General features: G+C 40.3%; 1 protein-coding gene across 10 annotated transcripts in view; it reads left to right on the top strand.

The window, feature by feature from the left end:
- The first annotated feature begins 7,246 nt into the window (after nucleotides 1-7,246).
- Nucleotides 7,247-23,843, top strand: part of CYLD (CYLD lysine 63 deubiquitinase) — a 71,496-nt gene continuing 54,899 nt past the window's right edge. For 2 of the 10 annotated variants that reach the window (XM_043898439.1, XM_043898446.1), the window contains exons 1-5: nucleotides 7,247-7,317; nucleotides 7,938-8,018; nucleotides 13,697-14,348; nucleotides 15,486-15,788; nucleotides 17,900-18,005. In XM_043898439.1, the coding sequence (XP_043754374.1) occupies nucleotides 13,845-14,348; nucleotides 15,486-15,788; nucleotides 17,900-18,005 (913 nt within the window). In that variant the 5' untranslated portion in view covers nucleotides 7,247-7,317; nucleotides 7,938-8,018; nucleotides 13,697-13,844. The other 8 variants (XM_043898441.1, XM_043898442.1, XM_043898444.1 and 5 more) reach the window with 8 other exon arrangements.

Consider the following 23,843-nt stretch of genomic DNA (forward strand, 5'->3'; position numbering starts at 1 on the left):
TTATGACTCAAAATTCTCCAACAGGGAGGTTACCTGAAAGATGTGTGCTAGTGGCCAGTGGCTTATCCTTGAGCAGATAGAGTCCAGATTTATAGTTCAGAATATATAATTCTTCCATGCAGAAAAAAAAAGGTACCAGAGCAACAGAATTTTTTAAAGAGCTTGAGACTTTAATTAGATTCACTATCAACTTAGAAGAAAAAAAATATATCAATCTGAGTGTTTTTTTTCCCCCAAAACCTATAGTGCCAAAACCAGATGCTGAAATGAATACACCCCACAGAAATGTGGGAGGCGGAATCCCATTCCAAGAGGGCTGAGTTGAGATTACATACAGCATCATTATTGCACCAACATCTTCACGCCTCCTTTCCTGCTCGGGAGATTGGTGCAGACCAGTGTGTGAGGCACATGGTGGTCGGGCACATACCTGGGTACAGCCTGCACCAGGGAGGACTCGGGCCCTCGGGCCCTGGGTGGCAGGGTACCAGCGAGCAGCAAGGTCATTAACAAGACCGGGGACTGACCTGAGCAGTTGCCCTCCAAGAATTACATGGCAGCAAACTGCAGTTGGGCATGCTGGCAATCCAAGTTCTTTGGAGTCCCTAAGGTTTCCCTCTGTTTCTCTCTAAACTTAATCCTACTTATCATCACGTCCAGAACAATCCACAAATCCAACCCCTAAGTGCTGCCTGTTCCCCTGTCAATTATCTGAAAATCCTTCCTCTCGGGAGGGTTGTAATCCGCCCCCTGGCAGTAGAAGCACAGAGTCCTGACCACTGGACTGCCAGGGAATCCCCTGCATCTCTTCTTTATCTGGATCTTCTTTCTTGACACCTTTAGTTCCTCATCTTCCTCCTCCCCACCTGCTCTCCCCCACCCCTAGGAAGAAAGGGGCTTCTTCGGGGTCCACCTTTGCTTGATCACTCACTGGTCTCTCTGCTTTGACCCTTTTCCTTTGGAGTAAACCCATTAAAACATAAGTCAGAGGAGCCAGAACTCTCATCTAAACTCCTCAGGACTTCCCACTGGGTGCCGGGTGAAAGTCAAGGTCCTCTGATGGCCTGGACCACCTCTGAGCTTTCTCTGGCCTCACCCCCATTACTCACACCCTATTCTCTCCACTCCAGCCACGCTGGCCTCTCAACTGTTCCCTGAAAACGCCAAGTGCACTGCGGCTCCCAGACCTTCACACTTGCCTATTCCCCGCTGTGGGAACATTCTTCCCTAGACAGCAGCAGGGCTAGTTTCCTCATTTACTTTGGGTCTTTGTTCGCATGCCACCTCATCAAGGGAGCTTTTCTCTGAACGATCTACCTAAAATAGCAGTCCCCGACCCCCTCTTCTCCCCTCTTCTGCTTAACCCTGTTTTCTCAGCATGACCAGCTCATCCCCGTGGTTTCTTCCTTTAGAATGTCAGCTCCATGAGAACTTAGGCCACGCTCACTGCAGCATCCTCAGAATCCAGAATGGGTCCTAGCACATTGTAAGTGCTCAAATATTTCTTTTTTATTTTTGGCTGTGCTGGGTCTTCCTTGCTGTGTTCAGGCTTTCTCTGGTTGCAGCGAGTGTGGGCTACTTCGTTGCAGCGTGAGGGTTTCTCATTGGGAGGGGGCTTCTCTTGTGGAGCATGGGCTCTAGGGCGCTCAGGCTTCAGTAGCTGAGACTCTTGGGCTCTCGGGTATGGGCTCAATAGTTGTGGCACACAGGCTTAGCTGTTCTGTGGCATGTGGGAATCTTCCTGGCCCAGGGATGGAACTCAAGTCTCCTGCATTGGCAGGTGATTCTTTACCACTGAGCCCCCAGGGAAGTCCTCAAATATTTGGTGTATGAGGGGAGAATTCATTTGCTGAAAAGAAGCAGAAATAGAAGGTAGATCATAATAATGAGTCACTTTTCCCCCCGACACTTCTAGAGTCTCCTTCCTAAGGGAGGAAGGCTGCTTGGGACCTGAGATTATTCCTGATGTGTCTGCTGCTCAAAATGAGATTCCAGATACAGCACAAAGATCTCAGTGGAGAGCATGAAACCCTTTCACTCTCTGTGGGCTTTCTAAATCACACAGAACTCATTTGTTATCAATAACAGCAAATAACTCTTATGGGAAGCAAGGATTTATAGTTCGCATGGATTCGTTTAAAGATGATTAAAGCATTTTAATCTCTTTTATTTCATGAGAGAGCTTTTAGGTGACTGGAGTAAAAGCCCCCAGACAGAATGTTCAGTTGCAGCGGTCCCCAACCTGTTTTGGCACCAGGGACTGGTTTTGTGGGAGATGACATTTCCACACACTGGAGTGGGGGGCGGGGCTGGTTTCAGGATGATTCAGGGGCATTACATTTATTGTGTACTTTATTATTATTACTACATTGTGATATATGATAAAATAATGACATACCTCACCATACTGCAGAATCAGTGGGAACCCTGGGCTTGGTTTTCCTGCAACTAGATGGTCCCACCTGGGGGTGATGGGAAACAGTGACATCGTAGGTGTGTTGCTTATGTCCAGATGAAGCTTTGCTTGCTCTCCCACTGCTCATCTCCTGCTGTGCGGCCCAGGTCCTAACAGGCCACAGGCCCGTACTGGGGGTTGGGGACCCCTACGCAGTTGTGTCTAGAGTCTGCCCTCACTAAGAGAGAAGCCCATCCCTGAGATGGAGGGCTTTCGACTCAGCCATGATTGCAACACCATGCTGGTTTATCACAGAGAAAGCACTGGTAGGGTGTCTTTGCCTGTGGGGACACCTGGTCCCACTTAGCCTCATGGTTTGTTCCTGTTCTGTCACTCAGTCATGTCCGACTCTTTGTGATGCCATGGACTGCAGCATGCCATGCTTTCCTGTCCCTCAGTATCTCCTGGGTTTTGTCCATCGAGTCAGTGATGCCATCCAACCATCTCATCCTCTGTTGCCCCCTTCTTCTCTTGCCCTCAATCTTTCCCAGCATCAGGATCTGTTCCAATGAGTCAGCTCTTTGCATCAGGTGGCCAAAGTATCAGAATGTCAGCTTCAGCATCAGTCCGTCCAATGAATACTCAGGGTTGATTTCCTTTAGGATTGACTGCTTCGATCTCCTTGCAGTCCAAGGAACTCTCAAGAGTCTTTTCCAACACCACAGTTCAAAAGCATCAATTCTTCAGTGTTCAGCTTTCTTTATGCTCCAACTCTTACATCCATACATGACTACTGGAAAAACCATAGCTTTGACTACATGGACCTTTGTTGGCAAAGTGATGTCTCTTGCACATGTTCACAGGAATGGTGGGAAAATGACCGGATCCATGGGAGGTTGGATGAAAAACTGGCACTTTCCATTTACTGAGATGGGGGAGATGGAAGGATTACAGTGGGAGTGCGGAATATCAAGAGTTTGCCTTGGGTTGTGCAAATAGGCTGTAAAGTTTACACTGAACTTGGTGAGGCTGGAAGTAGAGGGTAGCCTGTGGGCAGCAATTTGGGGCAGGCCTCATCAATCATCATGACCGTGCGTGAGAAGGTTTTGTTGAGTCCTGACTGGGTGTTACTCTTAGTCATAGGTCCCTACCAGGTGACCGGGAGGATCCCAGTTCCTGGGGGAAAGAGCTCCATTCAATTCAATGTTTTTTTTGTTGGGTCCTGCTGTGTGCAATAGAGAAGTGTGTAAGATAGTGTAGAATTACAGTTGTTGTTCAGTTGCTAAGTCATGTCCGACTCTTTGTGACTCCGTAAACTGCAGCATGCCAGGCTTCCTGTCCTTCACTATCTCTTGGAGCTTGCTCAAACTCATGTCCATTGACTCGGTGATGCCATCCAACTGTCTCATCCTTTGTCGTCCCCTTTTCCTGCCTTCAATCTTTCGCAGCATCAGGGTCTTTTCAAGTTACAGTTACCACCCTGCTTAACACCCTTCAGAGGGCTCCCAATGCTCTTGAGTTAAAGACTAGCTAGCCCTTGGTCATGGTTCACTAGGTTCTGCCTGCCTGGCTCTTTCTTGTCCACACTTTCTATGCTCTGCGCCCCCCCCCCCCCAGTTCCTCTAATATGTCATGTAACATGGTTCCTTTGCTTGGGATGTTCCCCTCACTTTGACTACCAGTCACCTTTCCTACTTTATCTTTTTAAATTTTTTTATTTATTTTTATTTTTGGCTGCACTGGTCTTTGTTGCGGTGTGGGGGCTTCTCATTGTGGGGGCTTCTCTTGTTGCAGAGCACAGGCTATAGGCCCGAGGGCTTCAGTAGTTGCAGCACACAGGCTCGGTAGTTGCAGCTCTTGGGTTCTAGAATGTGGGCTCAGTAGTGTGGCACATGGGTTTAGTTGCTCTGCTGTCTGTGGAATCTTCCTGGCCCAGGGATCGAATCCGTGTCCGCCGCATTGGCAGGCAGAGTCTTACCCACTACACCACCAGGAAAGTCCCCCACCTCGTCTTAAAGATGACTTCCTCAAACAGGTCTTCCCTGAGTGCCCGGTCAACTTTGATGTGTGCTTAGAGCAGTCCTCCTTCTGAGGTTTCCTCTAGTCTCCCTAATTAAGTGACTGTGAGGGGATGTCCTCACAGAAGAATGTCCTTTATGGTGTCTTCCTTGCCAAAGGGCAAGTGAGGGTGGCATCTCTCTCTTACACTACTGTGTCTCCTGCTACCGGCTCAGTAACTCAACAACCAGTTGACTGAAGCCAGGGCCAGGCTGAGTTGGAAGAGGCTGCGGGTGGTGGGTAGATGACAGAGGGGATCAGTGGGGCCTGGAGCCAATGGCAAAGACCCTGGGAAGCAGGTGGATTCTGACTAAGCCTTAAATGAAGAAGGATTTGGAAGGCAGAGAGGATGGGCATGTCAGTTGGAGAATCCATTTAAATAGAGATAGAAAGAGCCCTGGCTTGCAATTAGAAGAATCAGGGTCCCAGCTCATCTCATGGGTGACTGTTGACATGTTGTTTTCTCCCATCTGCAAAATGAGAGGCTGGCTTACCAAGGACTGCAAATAATAGCACCATGACACTATTCTCCATTTCATCCCTTGGCAGGCCTTTCTCTTCCCTGTGAACCTGAATATAGCTTAAGAATTATTTTCAACACAATATTTTAAGGGTCATTACCAATTGATGGGAGACAGTAACTGGGATAAGCCCTATTTATCTGGTCTGACTTAGAAGACTGTCTCTAGGATGAATTTGAGCTCTGCCAGTGTCTGATTCAGGGAATCTGTGATAGGAGGGCTGACCACTGCTGGTAAGGAAGGAAGCCTTCCTGAAGCCTCCTAGGGCTCAACAGCATCAACTGCCATCATCAGGACGTGAAGGGCTTCCCTGATGGCTCAGTGGTTAAAGAATTCACCTGCCAATTCAGGAGACACAAGTTCGATCCCTGGTAGGGCATATCCCACATGTCGCAGAGCAACTAAACCCTTGTGCCACAACTATTGAGCCTGTGTTCTAGAGCCCGGGAGCTGCAACTACTGAGACTGGCATGCCCTAGAGCCCATGCTCCACAACAAAAGAGGCCACCACAGTGAGAAACTTGTGCACCCGCAACTAGAGAGTAGCCCCTGCTCTCTGCAACTGGAGAAAAGCCCACACACCAACAAAGACTTTGCACAGCCAAAAATAAATACAATTTACAAAAAAAAGGACACAAAAATGTTCTAGGCCAGGAGCAGCAAATCCAAATGCCTTTAGGAGTTGGCAGACAATGTAAGTGCCAGCAGAATCAAATAGGGAGTGGTAAGGAGTGTGGCAAACTTTTGCCCTGTTGAAAAGGATTCAGTCTTTCTCCCCCACTCCACTGCCTCCTCCTCACTGTATGGATAAAGCAAAAACAGCCCTCAGGCTGTACTTTTCTTCCAGACAGCCAGACTGTGATTTCTGAGTCCTATTGACTTTTTTTTTTTTTTTTGAGAATCTTGATCTAGAAGGGAACAGTGTTGCCTGAAGCCACACTGAAGAGTTAAACCTCTTGATTCCCATTTTATTGCTTTCTCCTGTAGTGTGATCATGTGGATATATAAGGATGGAACAAGGAGGGACAAGAGTGGATTGAGGTTTTCAAAAGATGTCCATTTCGTTCTGGGTGCTTATGGCAAGTGAGATGGGTGGCCTGTTTGCCAGTACTGTTAGTAATAACTCATGTGACTTCTTTTAGGGACTAACTGGTGTAAATTCCCCAGATCTTCAGAAATGTTACTTTCTACTGAGGAAATTTTCCCTCTCATGATTAAACACACACACACACACACACACAAACACACACCCCACATGTCTTCCTTCCTCAGTATTAATCACCTTCTCCTATAATTGGTATGTAAAATGTCAAAGGAGAAGAAATTAATTAACAGGAGTATCCAGTGCAGCAAGGCATGCTGCAAAGCTCTGGGACTGATTATAAAAAGCACTTCCTTAAATATTTTGAGCACTTTTGGGATTCAGAAACCTCCCTTCTAATTGAAGGATCTTTAACTACACGCCAAGTCCTGGCTGATGGCCAGGGGTGCAGAGCCACAGGAGGCCGCGAGTGGAAATTCTTTCTCCATCACCTCAGGGAGACCTCCCTCCATACTAGGATAGGTGGCAACATAGGTTCAGAAACAGCAGAGGCCGCAGGCAGAATCTAAGAGGAAAAGGTTTAACATTACTGAGTTCCTGCTGTTTCAGGAATTTTACATACGATTTTTCACAATCACCCTGTAAGACAGGCAATCTGATTATCTCCATTTTACAGATGGGGAAACTGAGGCTCAGAGTGGTTGTGAGTTCCCCGAGTCAAGCGGCTACTAACTGAAAGTGCAAAGGATTCAAACTTCGGTCTCATTCTAAAGCTTTGCTTTTTCATGGAATCCTGAAATCCTATTTCTAGCTCGCTTCTGTGCTGCTTCCCACTCCAGCTACAAACTCTCAACCTATAGGAGTTTTGACAGCTAAGCCAAAGCCAAGACCCAGACCTGGGAGGTGGAGCCGGGAGGTGCCCAGCGCCCCGCCCCGGCTCCAGTATCAGCCAATGGTGCTGCGGCCTCAGCAGTCTTTCGTCCAATCAGCCAGAGGTCTCCGCCCCCATCTCCCCGCTTCTCTTCCCCGCCCTTCCACTTTCCCTTTGGCTCGACCGAGCTTGACGGAGCGGAAAGTCCCTTCAGTCCGCTCCGGGCCTGCAGCCATTGGAGGAAGGTCTATCATAGGGCGGCCCAATCAGGGCGTGCGCAGGAATGCAGTTCGGGCCGCGATTGGTTGGAGCGGCTGTTGCCCCCCCCCGCCCCCGCTCCCTCCCTCCGTCCCTGGGCGGTTCAGAGGCGGGGCAAGTGGGGGCGGGCCCAGGTAGCAGGTTTGGCTGCGCGGGGGCTCTCGCGTCTGAGGTAAATACTAGGGCGGTGGGTGTGGGACGGCAGGGCCAGCCGGGGAAGCGGGCTAGAGAGACTGGGGAAGGGGCGACGCCCCGCCCCGCGAGGTGAGTGAGTGAGCGAGTGGTCGAGCGGGCGAGCGACGGGTGACCTGGCCCCTCGGGCGTCCCTCGCCGGCCTCTGGGCGCCTCGAGCTGCCGCCGCGGGCGTCGGGCCCTGGTCGCCGACCCGTTACCTGTCCCGGCCCTTAGCCGGCCAGGCCCGCGGGGTGCTGAGCCAGCTGACGTCAGCCTGGGCTTCCCCACCCCCGGGGCTTCCCCACCTCCCCAGGCCTTCCTGAAAGGGCTCCTGAGTCGTGGGAGCATGGTCACCGTCGCCGGGACCTCTCGAGAAGAGAGGACGTGGTATGGGAGCAGCGCAGGAATCTGTCTACCCTTTTGAGCCCCCCATTTACAGATCGGGAAACTGAGGCATCCGACGGCCCGGGTTGGCATCGAGAGCGCAGGGTTGTAATTTTACCACCGGTGTCTTGGGGGTGTATCAGTCGATCGGTTTTGGAGTGTTTGTGGCTCCAGTCCAGGAAGAGCAGTCGGGGTTCTGCCCTCGTTAATGGCGTGTTATGCTTTTTCTTTCAGTTTCCCCCTTTCCAGGGTGAGGATGCTTTTACACAACAACCTGGAGTTCTTTAGTTGAAAGGTGCGCTCTGTTGAAGCAAGGTATTCATTCTTTTTCTCCTCCTCACCAACCGCCCCCACCCCCTTATTGTCATATTAAAGATCTCTGGGGAAATCGTGAAGTCCTGATGGAAGATGGTGTTCCTGGGTTTGGTTCTCAGCCGGGTCAGCTGCCCAGTTATTCATGTACTTGGCATCTTTTCTATTCCGCCCCGTGGCATTTGCATGTTTTAGGATGATTGTCGTCTTCCAGCCACCAAGCCTTTCAGTCTCTCAGCCCCCATCCCGCCTGCCCCCATCCTCTCCCCATGCTCCCTGGAAAGTTATATGGTTAGCTTAACTAAGGAGCATTCCCTGCCTTGCTTTTGATTTAGAGCTAATAGGGATCTTAATAAGATTGTTCCTTTTGCAGTCATTGGCTCCTGGAGAAAAATCCAGGCCTTGAGAGAGGGTGTTCATTCAAGCGTTGGTTTTCTGCACACCCCCTCACGCCCCGAGGAGACTGAATGGTTTAAGAATTTAGCTTGCCAGTTCCCTCCTGGGTAGTGGGTGGATTTGAACTAGCACAATATTAGGTGAAAATGATTTGCTGGAAATTCTTGTGGAAATTCATATACTGTGAGTGTTTATAATACCCAGAACATTCTCTAATGTTCTGCTACAAAATTTTACAGTACTCTTTGGAAGAAGCCTTTCTTTGTTGGTAACTTTTGTGAAGAGCTAGTAAGAGCAGGGCACTTGTTATATAAAACAACAGACATGCTACAGGAATGATTTCTTGTGATCTGGACCGCTTGAACTGTGATTTTGTTTAAGGAAGTCTTTACATAAGAAGACAGGAGTAATTATCCTATTCATCAAACTTTCAGTATTTTGTTCCTTGTTCTCACTAGGTGATCTTAAATTTGTCAGGCTATTTTCTTTGGTTTTACAGAATTGTACAACCATATGTAGACATCAGACATGGTGTGAGGATCTAGGAACCCAGTTTCAAATGAACCTCAAAACAAGTTCTCCTATTTGTGAAATTTACCTTATTTATTTCTACTTAAGTGCATAATAATGAAGTGGCATAAAGACTGACCATTCCTTCATTGAGTCAGAGAATTAGAATTTTTATCTAGGAGATTAGGTAAAAACCATTAAATACTCAACTTCTGAGTCTTCTTTTAAAAGAAGCTTTTAATCATTTAAATGATTAGGATGAGGAAATGGAAATTTGGCTTTCATTATTATTACTAGAGTTAACCAAATCATTCATTCCTTTCTCCTGTACTGAATGTCTAACATACTGTCAGGCCCTTGTTTGGGCAGTGGAAATAGAAAGATGAAGGACTTAGGGAATTCACAGTTTGGAAGTGTAGTGGCCAGGTTTAACTCTGGTGAGACCAGAGTGTTCCTGGTTCTTTTGACATGAATATGTAGATGTGGAAGCCGGACTTGGTTTTAAACCTCATAAATCCCACTTGTTTTAGGGACTGAATACGTGTGTTCTTGGGTCACAAGTAAAACTATGAGGAAAATGGACTCTTTTCTGGCCTGGTCGCTATTCTGGAATCTGCTTTTTAGGAATGTACATACTTGTTCTTTCAGTGAGAAATATTCTCTTTTAAAATGATAATTATTCTAGTTATCTAGAAGAATTTGGAAAAAGTTCTGTATATCTTCTTTTTTGGTGGGTATTCACACTAACCTCCATACTTCTTTGTCATTTGTAATTATGGGCAGCTTTTGATATTGTAATTTTTATTCTGATTTATATAGCCCCTTGTGATTTTTAAAACAAGTCCAGGTATCTCAGGAGATGCAGAACGTTACTGAATTGTATGTTTTTGTTTTCTTTAGTGGAATTCTTTGAACAGTAACCTGATAACTTGAGACTCAAAATGACATTGTTTCTTCTAGATAAATTAGCTGTTGTCAGTTTTATGTAGTTAATGTTGTTCATCTGTGCTGTATATTATCTTTTAGAACTAAAAATTTGGACCTTTAATATTTTCATATAAAACTTATTTCTTGATCATCTTCTTTTCATTGCATTTGATAGGAAACTGATATTTGTGCCTTTCCACCATCATCTTGGTTTAATGACTTTATTGTAATACAGTTAAATTCTCTACTCAGGGTCCAGGCCCATCAACAAGCTTAGGTAACCATATATATTTTCATATCTGTGTGACCTGAACCTCATCTGAAATGTCAAAAGAAAGTCCTATTCAGTATAGCTTCAGGGTTAAAAATGTTACTGTATTACAACTCTTTGAGACTGTTCATTCAGCATTTATAGTATTACTTAGTTTTCCAGCCTGAAATAAGTACAATGGTATTAAGATGAATTGTTTCAAAGTGAAGTACAGTATATTGTTAGAGTTAATTTTTAAACAGTTAGGCCTGAAAAGTAAAAAGAGAACAAAAATGAGGGCAGCCGTCATATCTTAAATCTTCTGTATTTTTCAGTTTCGAATGCTGTGCTGAGTGCATAAAAATACTAAGCTAACAAACCTTGATTGATAAAGAACTCACTGACAATGTGATTTAAATCTTGTATGGTCTTGAGTCAGTTTTTACTGCTTGGGGTTCTTAAGACCTAAGTGTTGTGCTTGTCCCAGTGAAAGAAGAATGTTGGCCTCATATTCATTTCTACAGTGGGAGAACAGTCTCTGTGAGCATATTCTGCTCTGAGGCCAGTATCATGCTTGTGCTCAGTTGTGTCTGACTCTGTGATATCCCATAGACTGCAGTCTGCCAGACTTCTCTGTCCATGGGATTTCCCAGGAAAGAGTACTGGAGTGGGTTGCCATTTCCTTCTCCAGTAATGCCAGTTTACTGAGATATTAATGATCATTAAATTTGTCTTATATACCTCTAGTAGAACCATAAAATTTCCTGTTTAACTTTGTCAGTTACAATCAGGAGAATCAGTTTTTAATATGATAGTTCCAAACCTATTCTTTCTTCATGTATTCTTTAAAAGAGGAAAAACCACATCCTTTTTATTTTTGGATAATGCTTTTAAAATATTTTATAACTTTCACTTTGGCTGGTCTGGTTGTCTAACATGACAACTACTATTAATGAGTTTGTTCACTCTTACTTGTGCTAATGCAAGTCAGAAAAAATTTACTGCTTCTTGTGTAGTTCACTTTAAAATATGGTTCATAATAACTGTTGTTAAATTGCCCACAACCTTCTTATAAACCAAAGTAGTTGGTTTAACTGTGTACTGTCTCTGAAATGATTTGCAAAAAACCTTTTGTAATCAAATTGATTTGAAATAGGGTGTCCTAATGCCTTCCATATAGTAATTTAGTTTTGTCTTGGAATATTCCATTAGCACTGGTAGTTTTTATTTTAAATTCTGACATGGATTGTTAAGCTGGAGAATCAATCCAGCAGGAATTGTTGGCATATACTAATTATGAAGATTCAAAGAATTTTTTAATTTTAATATTTGAAGGCATAATTTGTTGGAACTAAAAAAAATTCTTTTCAAAACAGAATTGCCATACTTTAAAAATAATTTTGACTAAAAATATTTAAATACATTTGAAAAAGGACAGTGCAACTTCACTTTTTTTAGGAGTTGCTTTTGAACCATCTCATCCTACCTGGAGCAACAGAAATAATGTCTGTGAAATAAAGCCTATATGCTTTACTCCTAAAGACCTGTTCAGAATTTATGTATTCCTCTTTTTGTTATTGTTTTATCTTTTTAAACACACAACCATATTTCATTACCTGGCTTCTCAGAACTGATTAGAAATAGTAAGCTGGAAAGCTGTAAAAGAAGTCAAGTGCATGTTGCAGGAAACCACAGAAAATGGCTGATGGCAAGGGAAAACGGTAGAGTGTAAATCTAGAGAATAGGCAGATACAAGAACTCAGAAAAAGCATAATATAAAACCTCTTAGCAAAGAGACAAACATCTTTTCATAGTGACAGCCACATACAATGATTTACATTTATGTCGATAACTCAGTGCTCAAGATAAAATTGAGACTGTTTCTTTGTTGAAAAATCCTGACATTTAAAAAGAATTTTAGCCTGCAATAACAAATACTGCATTTGGGAACTTTTAAGGAATAGAGCCAAATTAATGTTTGGGTCACTGTTTGGGTAGCTCACTGCAGGAGTTTTGTTTATATGGTGACAAGATAAGGGTTTCCACAGGTGTCTTATATAAGTGGCAAATGTAAATTGATCCTGTTTCTGCTGAAGTAGTGCCCTCAAGTGGAATTAAGACAAACACATTATAGAAAAAGAGAAAACCACTTTATGCTACGTGCCCTCACTAAATGTTGTTCGTATATTTCAGTGATGTTGATTTGAAGAACAGCAAAGCCCTTTACCTTGTCTTGGGCAGTCTTCATGCCTCATTCTAGCTTGTAGAGGGTCTTTTTATTAATGAAAACTTTATATCATAGAAAAACCTCCTTAACTGCCGATGTGTTATAAAAGAAATATTATTCTTTGTGTAGATTTGCCAGGTTATGTATTTAATCATTAAGTTAAATGGCTAAACTTAAAATTTGGTTCTTTAGTTTTAGGAATATTTATTTTTTAACTCCAAGAATAAAATAGATGAATATGATATTGCTGTCACCTGCTGCTGTTATCCCGAATAATGGAAATGGATATCACCTGCTCATAGGAGGATGGAATAAATACTGTATTTAGAAACCAAATAGCCACATGCATGTGACAGAGAATACCTAAGAACCATTGTTTTCAGTAAGATAATGAATTAACATAATGAATTAAAGTCTTTACTTGAATTGATGAAATTGTATAGTTTTAAGCCTGTGATTCAAGTAAGGTTGAGAAGGCTATTTTAATTGTGAAAGATGAGTATCCTTGTAAAAATTTCAAATGAAAATTTGAAAGTGAAAAAGAAACAATCTTTTCTTCCTAGTCTGCATAGTTAAACTTGTGGTATAAAAACATTTTATGCTTGATACTATACTGCAGTTATATTTCTTCCTTATGTAGTAGTCCAAGTTTTGATGGCTACAAAATTGATTTTTAAGACATTGTTAATATAAGCAGATTTATAATATCTGATGTTTATGATTGAGAGAGATTAAATGATAGCTATGATTAATATGATTAACATTTGCCTATTAAGGACAAAATGTGTAAGATTGAGAAAATGAAGCTGAGTTAGATAAAATGTTCCATTATCAAAATAAGGCACACAGATAAATGAATTGTGGTTGAAGTTTCAGAATGTGATTTGATGGTATTTTTATTGATAAAAATGTTCAACATAATAATTGTGATGGGTAACTTTTTACTTAAACTACTTGTATAGAAATAATAGCCTTTTTGATTTGTGTGTTTTGCCCAAATACAGCAGCTTATTCATTTAAGTTAGGCAGAGTCTATTAATTTTACTTTTTAAAGTTTAAAAATGTCAGAATATGTAATTAGATTATATTTTACTAGAATCTGAGTTCATAAATTTCAGTGCCTTGGAAACAAACATTATTGTATTGTCTTTGGAGATAATTTACAATTGAATCTCCTTTATTAAATATGCAAGATTACAGTAGATACAAGTAATAATGTATGTCTTTTAACCTCTTAAGGTATTTTTGAAAATATATCATTATGTGTATGTGTGTGTTTTTACTAGCTGAATGAAGAATTTAAAAAGTCTTTGACTTTAATTTTAGCTCATGTAGAGTGAAGTGTAAAGTTTCTCTTTGCTTGTCCTCCAGGCATTTTGATTTGCTGTCTTTTTACAGCATGGACACCAAATTGCTAAAAACATGTTTTGGGACTGCCAATGAATTTATCTTTTGTGGTTTTACTACACACTTAGTAATTCCCTTTTTTTTGAGTTAATATTTTGGAGTTAATATCACAATGAGTTCAGGCTTATGGAGCCAAGAAAAAGTTACTTCACCCTACTGGGAAGAGCGGATTTTTTATTTGCTTCTTCAAGAATGCAGTGTTACAGACAAACAAACACAAAAACTCCTTAAAGTACCAAAGGGAAGTATAGGACAGTATATCCAAGACCGTTCTGTGGGGCTTTCGAGGATTCCTTCTGCCAAAGGCAAGAAAAATCAGATTGGATTAAAAATTCTAGAGCAACCACATGCAGTTCTGTTTGTTGATGAAAAGGATGTTGTAGAAATAAATGAGAAATTCACAGAGTTACTTTTGGCAATTACCAATTGTGAAGAGAGGTTCAGCTTGTTTAAAAACAGAAACAGACTAAGTAAAGGCCTCCAAATAGATGTGGGCTGCCCTGTGAAAGTCCAGCTGAGATCTGGGGAAGAAAAATTTCCTGGAGTTGTGCGCTTCAGAGGACCTTTATTAGCAGAGAGGACAGTGTCGGGAATATTCTTTGGAGTAGAATTACTGGTAAGTTTGATAAGTCATTTTAGTGGGCTGTGTATTTATGTGTGTGTGTGTCTGTGTCTGTGTGCACGTGCATTTTTCTTTTTCCTTTTTTGAATACAAAATAAGTTTTCCCAGAATTCTGTATTTTTAAATGTTTGTAATCCTAGGGATTTACTTTCTAATGGTAGATTGAGATGATAGAAAGTTAATGCTTTGAAAACTTTGAAAAACTAAGTATAGGAAGAAATGTACAAATAGATCATGTATTTATTGAAGACTTTCATATCTTAGAGATCTTACATTGAATGTTAAAAATGAACTCAGCAATTGTAAACAAATTACTTAAAATTGTTAATTATCCTGTGACATTATCATCTGTAGGTTTCTTAGCTTAAAGTATACTCTTAAGTAACAGAATTTGGATATATAAGTTGCAGCAATTTGAACTGGCTTATAGCTGTCCCTGATAATATATGTGAAAATCATGTTGTTTCCACTGGAAAGAAAACCAAGAACTCTGTGATAATGTTTCCAAAATTAATATTCTTAAGAATTTAAGTGTTAGTTACATTTTGACATTCTTGCAAATACAATTTAATGCTTCCTTTGCTTTTTAAGTTTTTTAAGCAGCAATAGTAAAACAATTGAAGTATTGAATCCCAGCTATGCCATTTACTAGCTGAGTTACCGGGTTATTTAACCAAACTGCTTTCTAAATCTGCATCCTCATCTGTGAAATAGTGATATTAATACACAACTTGCAGTGTTTTTGTGATATATTGATTCAGGATTTAACATGGTGACTGGCACATAGTACGTGCTCAATAAATGGAGATAACATTACTGTTAAAGTAAGTTTTTCTTTTTATGACAAAATTTTGGTTAAAACCACAATGTGAAATCCAGCCCAAGCTCTCTCACAGTAGAGTTATGATTTAAAATTATCATGTAATTTTATTTCAGCATCGGATACAGTTTTTTCCTTATTTTTTGAACACTCTATATTCAATGGCAACTGCTAATAATTATATTTCTTATATGTGTCACTTAGAATTTGTTCAGTGATTTCTCTGAAGTCTGCAGAGTACATCTTTTTTCTTAGGGATCATCTTTCTCTATCAGTCACTGATTTTCTTTTTTCTCTCATTAAAAAACTAGGAAGAAGGTCGTGGCCAAGGTTTCACTGATGGGGTATATCAAGGGAAGCAGCTTTTTCAGTGTGATGAAGATTGTGGAGTATTTGTTGCGTTGGACAAGCTAGAACTCATAGAAGATGATGACACTGGATTGGAAAGTGATTATGCAGGTCCAGTGGATACAATGCAAGTCGAACTTCCCCCCTTGGAAATAAACTCCAGAGTTTCTTTGAAGCTTGGAGAAACTATAGAATCTGGAACGGTTATATTCTGTGATGTTTTGCCAGGCAAAGAAAGCTTAGGATATTTTGTTGGTGTGGACATGGTAAGAAATTTTGAATTTTATTGTCTTTGTTGTATGTATCTGTTAGTTTTATAACCAATTTAGGTACAGAGTGAACACTTTGAATACTTAAAATGGACTAATTTGTAGTAATTTAAAGAGCATGTTCTAACTCATCTTTAGTAAAGGAATGTTGATATGGGACAGGAGTCTAGTTGTAGAATTATAGTTACTCATTTTTCCAGTCTGAATAAATGGAAATAATGTTTTCAGTCTTTAAATTTGCTGTGTAATAAACAGAAAAAACCCCCACCAGAATATATTGCATTATGTCTTAGTTTTCTTTATTTTGAAAAGGCTTTTTTTTTTGGTAATCTGTGTTTCTCTTTTTGTAATATTTTGCTGAATTTTATTGACTGATCTGATTTTAATGATTTATGTGTAAAAATCACTAATGGAAAATGCCTGAATAGAGGAACAGCACATTGCTTTAGAGGAAAAAACAATTCAGTGCCTTCATAGGGTGTATTTCACTCAAAAAGGCTTTTTTTTTTTTATTGTGGTAAACTTATGTAACATAAAATTTACCAATTTATCCATTTTAAAGTGACATTAAGTACATTCACATTATTGTGCACCCATCACTGCTATTCATCTCCAGAACATTTTCTTCAACCCCAAATGAAACTCTGTACCTATTAAACAATAACACCCTATTACTCATTCCTTTCAGCCTGTGTTCTTCTGACAACCAGAATTCTTTCTGTCTTTGTGTATTTGCTTATTCCCTATGCCTCACATAAGTGGAATCATACAGTATTTGTCTTTTCGTTTGTGTCACTCAGTGTTACCTTACAGTCATAAGTGTTAATAATGAATACATCTCAATATGGCAGATTGGACAGTACCTGTGGGATTAAGAGGAGAAGAAAAAGGCTTGAGAACATTTTTTATCATAGATTGAAAATATGAACAAGAATTTGTTAGGTATAATGAAGAAAATTCATACGGCATTATTAAACACCAGCAAGAATTGGGAGAGGTTGTAATAGACTCTTGTACTCATGGTGCTTTCAGTGATTATTTTTGTCTATTCAGTTATACTTTGGGTAGGATATGAATGCTCTAGTGTAAGTTTCTCTTACACTTTGCTTGGAAATCCTAGGAAATTCTATTTGATACCTATTAGTTAGGCAAACCTCACTCTGTCATTTAGACAAACACTTACTGAACATTTACCATGTGAAAAGTTAGAGCCAGAGTTAAATACCGTAGGTCCCTCGGGATAGCTAGAAATAAAACACATTTTAAACCATTATTCTTTAAATATTCAGAACTTGTTCACTGGAGTTCGTTTCCTTTTGCTTTAGGTCATTTAGGCCTCAAACTTGGCAAAAGCCATTTAGGCCTTCCTCTCCTTATATCGCAGTCTAGGAAGCATCTTGTTTACTTGGGGTGTCTGCCAAGCCGTTGCACCACCAACTTCTCCCCCGTCTCTGTCTGTCTTCCAGTTGGCTTGTGCAAGCATTCGTTCCAGACCCCTCTAGTGCAGTCCTTGAAAGGAAAGTTCTGGCTAATGCAATAGTGTTCATCTCCTATTTCTAATGCCATTTAGAATGCTGTCCACATTGGTGCTCAGGGCAGTTGTCTGACTGTATTGTCTTCTTAATCTAACTCCATGAACAGCACTGGACAAGTTGGTGCTACACTGGAATATAAAGTAATTAATATAAAGATCTCCAGTTTGGAGAGAATTCTTGCATACCTATAAAATGACAAAAGAAAAACTGAAAAATTAGACTTTCTGTCTATAGAAAAGAATTCCTATCTATATAGGAATTCAAATTGATCATTTACGTAAGTGCTCAGGGAATGTGAAGGAATGATTAGAGCAAGCTAGGGTTAATTAGGGGCAGCTTTCTGTTTGAAACAGTGTATGATTACTGCATCTACCAGTGCAGATATATGTTATATCGACTATTTATTGTCCAGTCAAGTATGATGAACACTTTTGATCCCTTGCTCACCAGGTGGGTTTCTATGGCTTGATTATTCTTGGATCTCATTTTTTAGAGGATCCTCTTGTGAAAAATATGCTTTCATATTTATGTTTTATTGAGGAGAATTTTAAAGTTTATTCTGTTAATTTCTAGGATAATCCTATTGGCAACTGGGATGGAAGATTTGATGGAGTGCAGCTTTGTAGTTTTGCAAGTGTTGAAAGTACACTTCTCTTGCATATCAATGACATCATCCCAGGTATGTTTTCTTTGTGTTATATATATTGTTAAGGCAGAGCTTCTAAGACATATTTAGTTCTGAGGATAGAAATATAAGCTTCAAGATGCATTTTTGGAACTTGACTTTTATATTATGGAATTGTTATTACATAGGATATCTTTCCTTACCCCCAAATAAAAATACTTAAAGATTTTCGTTTCTAAAAGTATGTGAGTGTGGGGTACCTTTTATTTGTTATCATTCACTTTTTCATTACTTGTCTATTTTAACCCTTTCTGATAATTGCAAGAGTCAGAAAATATAAAAAACTGCTACCTGTTTGAGTGAGAGCCTGGTTTCAACTAGAAGCCTTTTAGTAGAAGTTGGTCATTTTAATGTAATCTAATATATTGTGGAGAGAATTCTTGCTGGATACCTCATGAGATCTCTTCCTGTTTCAAGGTGGTATAATTGATATGACTTTGTGACTCTATAATCAGAAACAGGTCACTCAACTTTTGCATCTTAGAAATAATCTTAAGCAACCTTTATTTTACCTCAAACAAGTAGCACCTAATGGCTGCTGTCAACTAATTGATAAATTCTTATAGTTAGTAGCATCAGCATCACCTTCTCCCCACTCTTAGTAGAATTCCAGTTAGAAGCTAGTCTGCTGGCATTAAGTTAATCATGAAACATACAGAGACAATCCAAGTTGGCGATTCTCATTGAATATTATGCAACTATGAATTGTCAGAAAGCCTGCACTTAATAGCCACAAATTATGAATTTCTTAATTAGATGACTTCTACATTCTTGACAAAGTTATAAGGTAGGTCTTAATTATCCCCATTTTGCTGATGAAAAAAAAACTGGGGCTTAGACAGGGATACGATTCACTAGGATCAACTAAGATCCTACTGGATTTTGGTAGAGCCAGAATTCAAATCCAGGCTTGTTTGATTAGAAAGCTCTGCCCTTTTCAGTAGTACCTCCTTATCCCAAGTCCTGTGTGTTGACTTGGGATATGAAAACCTGTATAGAAGAACATACCTGTCAGCCTCACATGTATACTTGGGAATATTGTTTCTATGGAGATGTATTTTGTCTCTGAGTCTTTAAAAGCTGACTATCACTATATCAAGAATCACAACTGAACAAAATGGTTTGGTTTTTTTGGCTACCAGTGTTATTGCTGATTTTGACATAGGACACTTTTTAGTACCCCACAGGTCATTTCAGGTCCTCAGTTTCTTTTTTTGTAAAAATGAAAGGGTTAATTAATACTAGATGATTCTTGAGATTCCTTCTAGCCTGTATTCTTTGCCGTTCCAAATTCCCTGTTGACTTGGCAAGTAATAAATGCTTGTTTTGCTGAGTTAGGAAATGCTTTCTATGTTAGCTTTTAGCCTTGCAGCAAGAATACATTAATTTAGTTGGAGAAATGAGATTCAAATGATAACTTTGTTTCAATTTTGCTTTGTAAAAGTCTGACATACTTTATTTTCCTTGATTTCTTTAAAATCAGGTTTTAATTTCTTACATGTTGGGTTCTTAGCTATTTCTTTGCTTCCCTTTGGAAATGAATGGTTTATATTCAAGGGGAAGCATACATGTGCTTGATATTTTATCTAGTAATATTTAATTTACCTTTTCATGCCTGCTTATGGAAAAACATAGTTTGCGATATTATAAGTTGAAATACCTTTTGATGTTACAATAAATGTTTATTGTCTAAAAAGCAGTTTTCCAAAGGTTTGTTCCTTCATCAAATATTATTAAACCCTTACTTATGGGTTTTTTTTTTTTGGTGTTGAGGGTATAGTAGGAAACAAAACAAATAAAAGTTCTTTTGAAATGGAGCTTTTATTCTAGAGTGAAGACAGATAATGAATGAGATATATGGTCAATTAGGGGCTTCCCAGGTGGCTCAGTGGTAAAGAATCCACCTGCAAATGCAGGAGATGCTGGAGACGTGGGTTCCATCACTGGGTCAGGAAGATTCCCTGGAGAAGGAAATGGCAACCCACTCCAGTATTCTTGCCTGGGAAATCCCATGGACAGAGGAGCCTGGCAGACTACAGTCCATGGGGTCACAAAGTTTCGGACACGACTTATCGACTAAATAACCATAGTGGTCAATTGGATGCTGATTGAGTGGAGAATGGTGAGCAAGGTAAGGGGAAAGGGTGTGCTGGGGTGTGAAGGGTGGTATTTTGTTTTTACTTTATGTAGAGTAGTCCATTGGACATGGGGTATCTCTTCACGGCTGCTCCAGCAAAGGGCAGCTGCTGCTCCTTACCTTGGACGTGGGGTATCTCCTCACAGCCTCTACTTCTGACCTTGGACCAAAGAAAAGCAAGGAGAGATAAGAAAGCCTTCCTCAGCAATCAATGCAAGAAATAGAGGAAAATAATAGAATGGGAAAGACTAGAGATCTCTTTAGGAAAATTAAAGATACCAAAGGAACATTTCATGCAAAGATGGGCTCAATAAAGGACAGAAATGGTATGGACCTAACAGAAGCAGAAGATATTAAGAAGAGGTGGCAAGAATACAGAGAAGAACTGTACAAAAAAGATCTTCATGACTCAGATAATCACGATGGTGTGATCACTCACCTAGAGCCAAACATCCTGGAATGTGAAGTCAAGTGGGCCTTAGGAAGCATCACTACGAACAAAGCTAGTGGAGGTGATGGAATTCCAGTTGAGGTATTTCAAATCCTGAAAGATGATGCTATGAGAGTGCTGCACTCAATATGCCAGGAAATTTGGAAAACTCAGCAGTGGCCACAGGACTGGAAAAGGTCAGTTTTCATTCTAATCTCAAAGAAAGGCAATCCCAGAGAATGCTCAAACTACCGCACAATTGCACTCATCTCACATGCTAGCAAAGTAATGCTCAAAATTCTCCAAGCCAGGCTTCAGCAGCATGTGAACCATGAACTTCCAGATGTTCGAGCTGGTTTTAGAAAAGACAGAGGAACCAGAGATCAAATTGCCAGCATCTGCTGGATCATTGAAAAAGCAAGCGAGTTCCAGAAAAACCTCTATTTCTGCTTTATTGACTATGCCAAAGCCTTTGACTGTGTGGATCACAGCAAACTGTGGAAAATTCTGAGAGAGATGTGAATACCAGACCACCTGGCCTGCCTCTTGAGAAGTCTTTATGCAGGTCAGGAAAACAGTTAGAACTGGACATGGAACAGACTGGTTCCAAATAGGAAGAGGAGTGTGTCAAGGCTGTATATTGTCACCCTGCTCATTTAACTTATATGCAGAGTACATCATGAGAAATGCTGGGCTGGATGAAGCACAAGCTGGAATCAAGATTGCCAGGAGAAATGTAAATAACCTCAGATATGTAGATGACACCACCCTTACAGCAGAAAGTGAATAAGAACTAAAGAGCCTCTTGATGAAAGTGAAAGAGGAGAGTGAAAAAGTTGGCTTAAAGCTCAACATTCAGAAAACTAAGACCATGGCATCTGATCCCATCACTTCATGGCAAATAGATGGGCAAACAGTGGAAATAGTGGCTGACTTTATTTTTCTGGGCTCCAAAATCACTGCAGATGGTGACTGCAGCCATGAAATTAAAACACGCTTACTCCTTGGAAGGAAAGTTATGACCAACCTAGACAGCATATTAAAAAGCAGAGGCATTACTTTGCCAACAAAGGTCTGTCTAGTCAAGGCTATGGGTTTTCCAGTGGTCACATATGGATGTGAGAGTTGGACTATAAAGAAAGCTGAGCACCATAGAATTGATGCTTCTGAACTGTGGTGCTGGAGAAGACTCTTGAGAGTGCCTTGGACAGCAAGGAGATCCAGCCAGTCCATCCTAAAGGAGATCAATCCTGGATGTTCATTGGAAGGACTGATGTTGAAGCTGAAACTCCAATACTTTGGCCACCTGATGTAAAGAGCTGACTCATTTGAAAAGACCCTGATGCTGGGAAAGATTGAAGGCAGGAGGAGAAGGGGATGACAGAGGATGAGATGGTTGGATGGCATCACCGACTAGACTCAATGGACATTAGTTTGGGTAAACTCTGGGAGTTGGTGATGGACAGAGAGCCCTGGCATGTTGCAGTCCATGGGTCACAAAGAGTCAGACACGACTGAGTGACTGAACTGAACTGAACTCAGAGTAGTCCCAGTGAGCCTGTCTAATGTGTTGACATTTGAGCTCTTAACATGAAGGAGATTTGAGGGCTTGGCCAGCTTGAGGAATAGCAAGGGGTTCATTGTAGCTTGATTGAGGGACAGTGATGGGAGAGGTAGTGAAGCTGGACCATGCAGGGCCAAATGGGCTGGTATATGGATTCTTGGCTTTACTCTAGGGAGTTGGGGAGCTAACATGGATTTTGCATGAAGGACAACTTACGTAACTTTTATTTAAAAATGACAGCCCTGGCTGCAAGTTAGAAGGCAGAAACAGGGAAATTAGGAGGGGGACTGTTGAAATTATCCATATGAGAGACAGAAGGTGGTGGCTTGGATTGGATTGGTGTGTAATAGCTTGTTTAGTTTAGCCTGTTTTTAAACTTAGAATAAATAGAATCAGTGATTGTATTCTCTAATGATTGCATTATTTACTTAAAGTATATTTTGAGATTCTTTCTAGTGAATGATGGTATTAGTAGGCTGTTTACCCTTACTGCTTCATAGTATATTTCATTGTGTGAATACTTCATGATTTAATAACCCATTCTAATGTCAATAGTTGTTTGGATTTTGAGTATTTCCATATCCTCTTCATCACTTGGTACCCATTAAAATTTTTGCCAATCTGATGCCTTTGAGAAATGGTACCTCAGGGTGGTTTTAATCATAGTTCCCTTATCACAAGTAGAGTTGAATAATTTTCATATGTTTATGGAAAATTTATGTCCTCTATTAAATACCTGGTTTGTCTTTCCTCGGTTTTCTGTTGATTTGTCTGTTTATTGATTTGTGAGTTCTTTATTTTAAAATTTTAATAAAATATTTTTTAACATTTTATTATGCAATTTCAAACATAGAAAAGTTGGAAGATTTTTATACTGAAGATCCCTATTCCCACCACCTAGCTTCTACCATTAACATGTTTGTATAATGCTTGCTTTATCATATTTATCCATCTCTCTATCCATGCTTCTCCATCTTTTTTTTGTAATACATTGCAAAATAAGTTACAGACCTCAGTACACTTCATCCTAAATACTTCAGTATGCATATAATTAACTAGAGATAAGTATTTAAGGTTTTTTCCTTTTGAGGTGAAAGACCATATGGTAATAAAATATGCATTGTATCGTTGGTGTTTTGACCAATGCAAAAACCCTCGAGTTTAGTAACTATCAAGTTACTAAAATAATTTTTAATAAGAAATGCATTTGCATATCTCAAATCAAAATAATGAAACAGTATAGTAGGTTGTCTTGTTTCCATTCTATCTCCTCTGCTCTAGTTGCCCCCTCACTCCACTCCTTGCCACCCACCAGTAGCTATTTTTATTAGTTTCTTGTATATCTTTCAAGAGTTTCTTTATAGAGTATAAATACATAGTCTTCCTTCCCTTTTTAGGCGTGAAGGATAATATTTATTCTGCACGTGCTTTATTCTCTTTACTTTTTATCTTAGATGTCTTTGTATATCTAAGGTTCTCATTCTTTATAGTACATATTTTCCACTGGTATTGTGGTTCCCTAATTTATTGATTCTTATTAATGGATATTTGTATTGTTTCTGAATGTTTACTATTATACACAATGCTGCACTAACCTTATACATATATATTTTCTACATGTGCTGACTTACCTGTAGGATAAATTCCCAGAAGTAGGTTTGTTTGGTGAAAAGCTGCATGCATTTGTATTGTTCTAGATAG

This window comes from Cervus elaphus, chromosome 4, assembly GCF_910594005.1.
Source record: "Cervus elaphus chromosome 4, mCerEla1.1, whole genome shotgun sequence".
Lineage (NCBI taxonomy): Eukaryota > Metazoa > Chordata > Mammalia > Artiodactyla > Cervidae > Cervus > Cervus elaphus.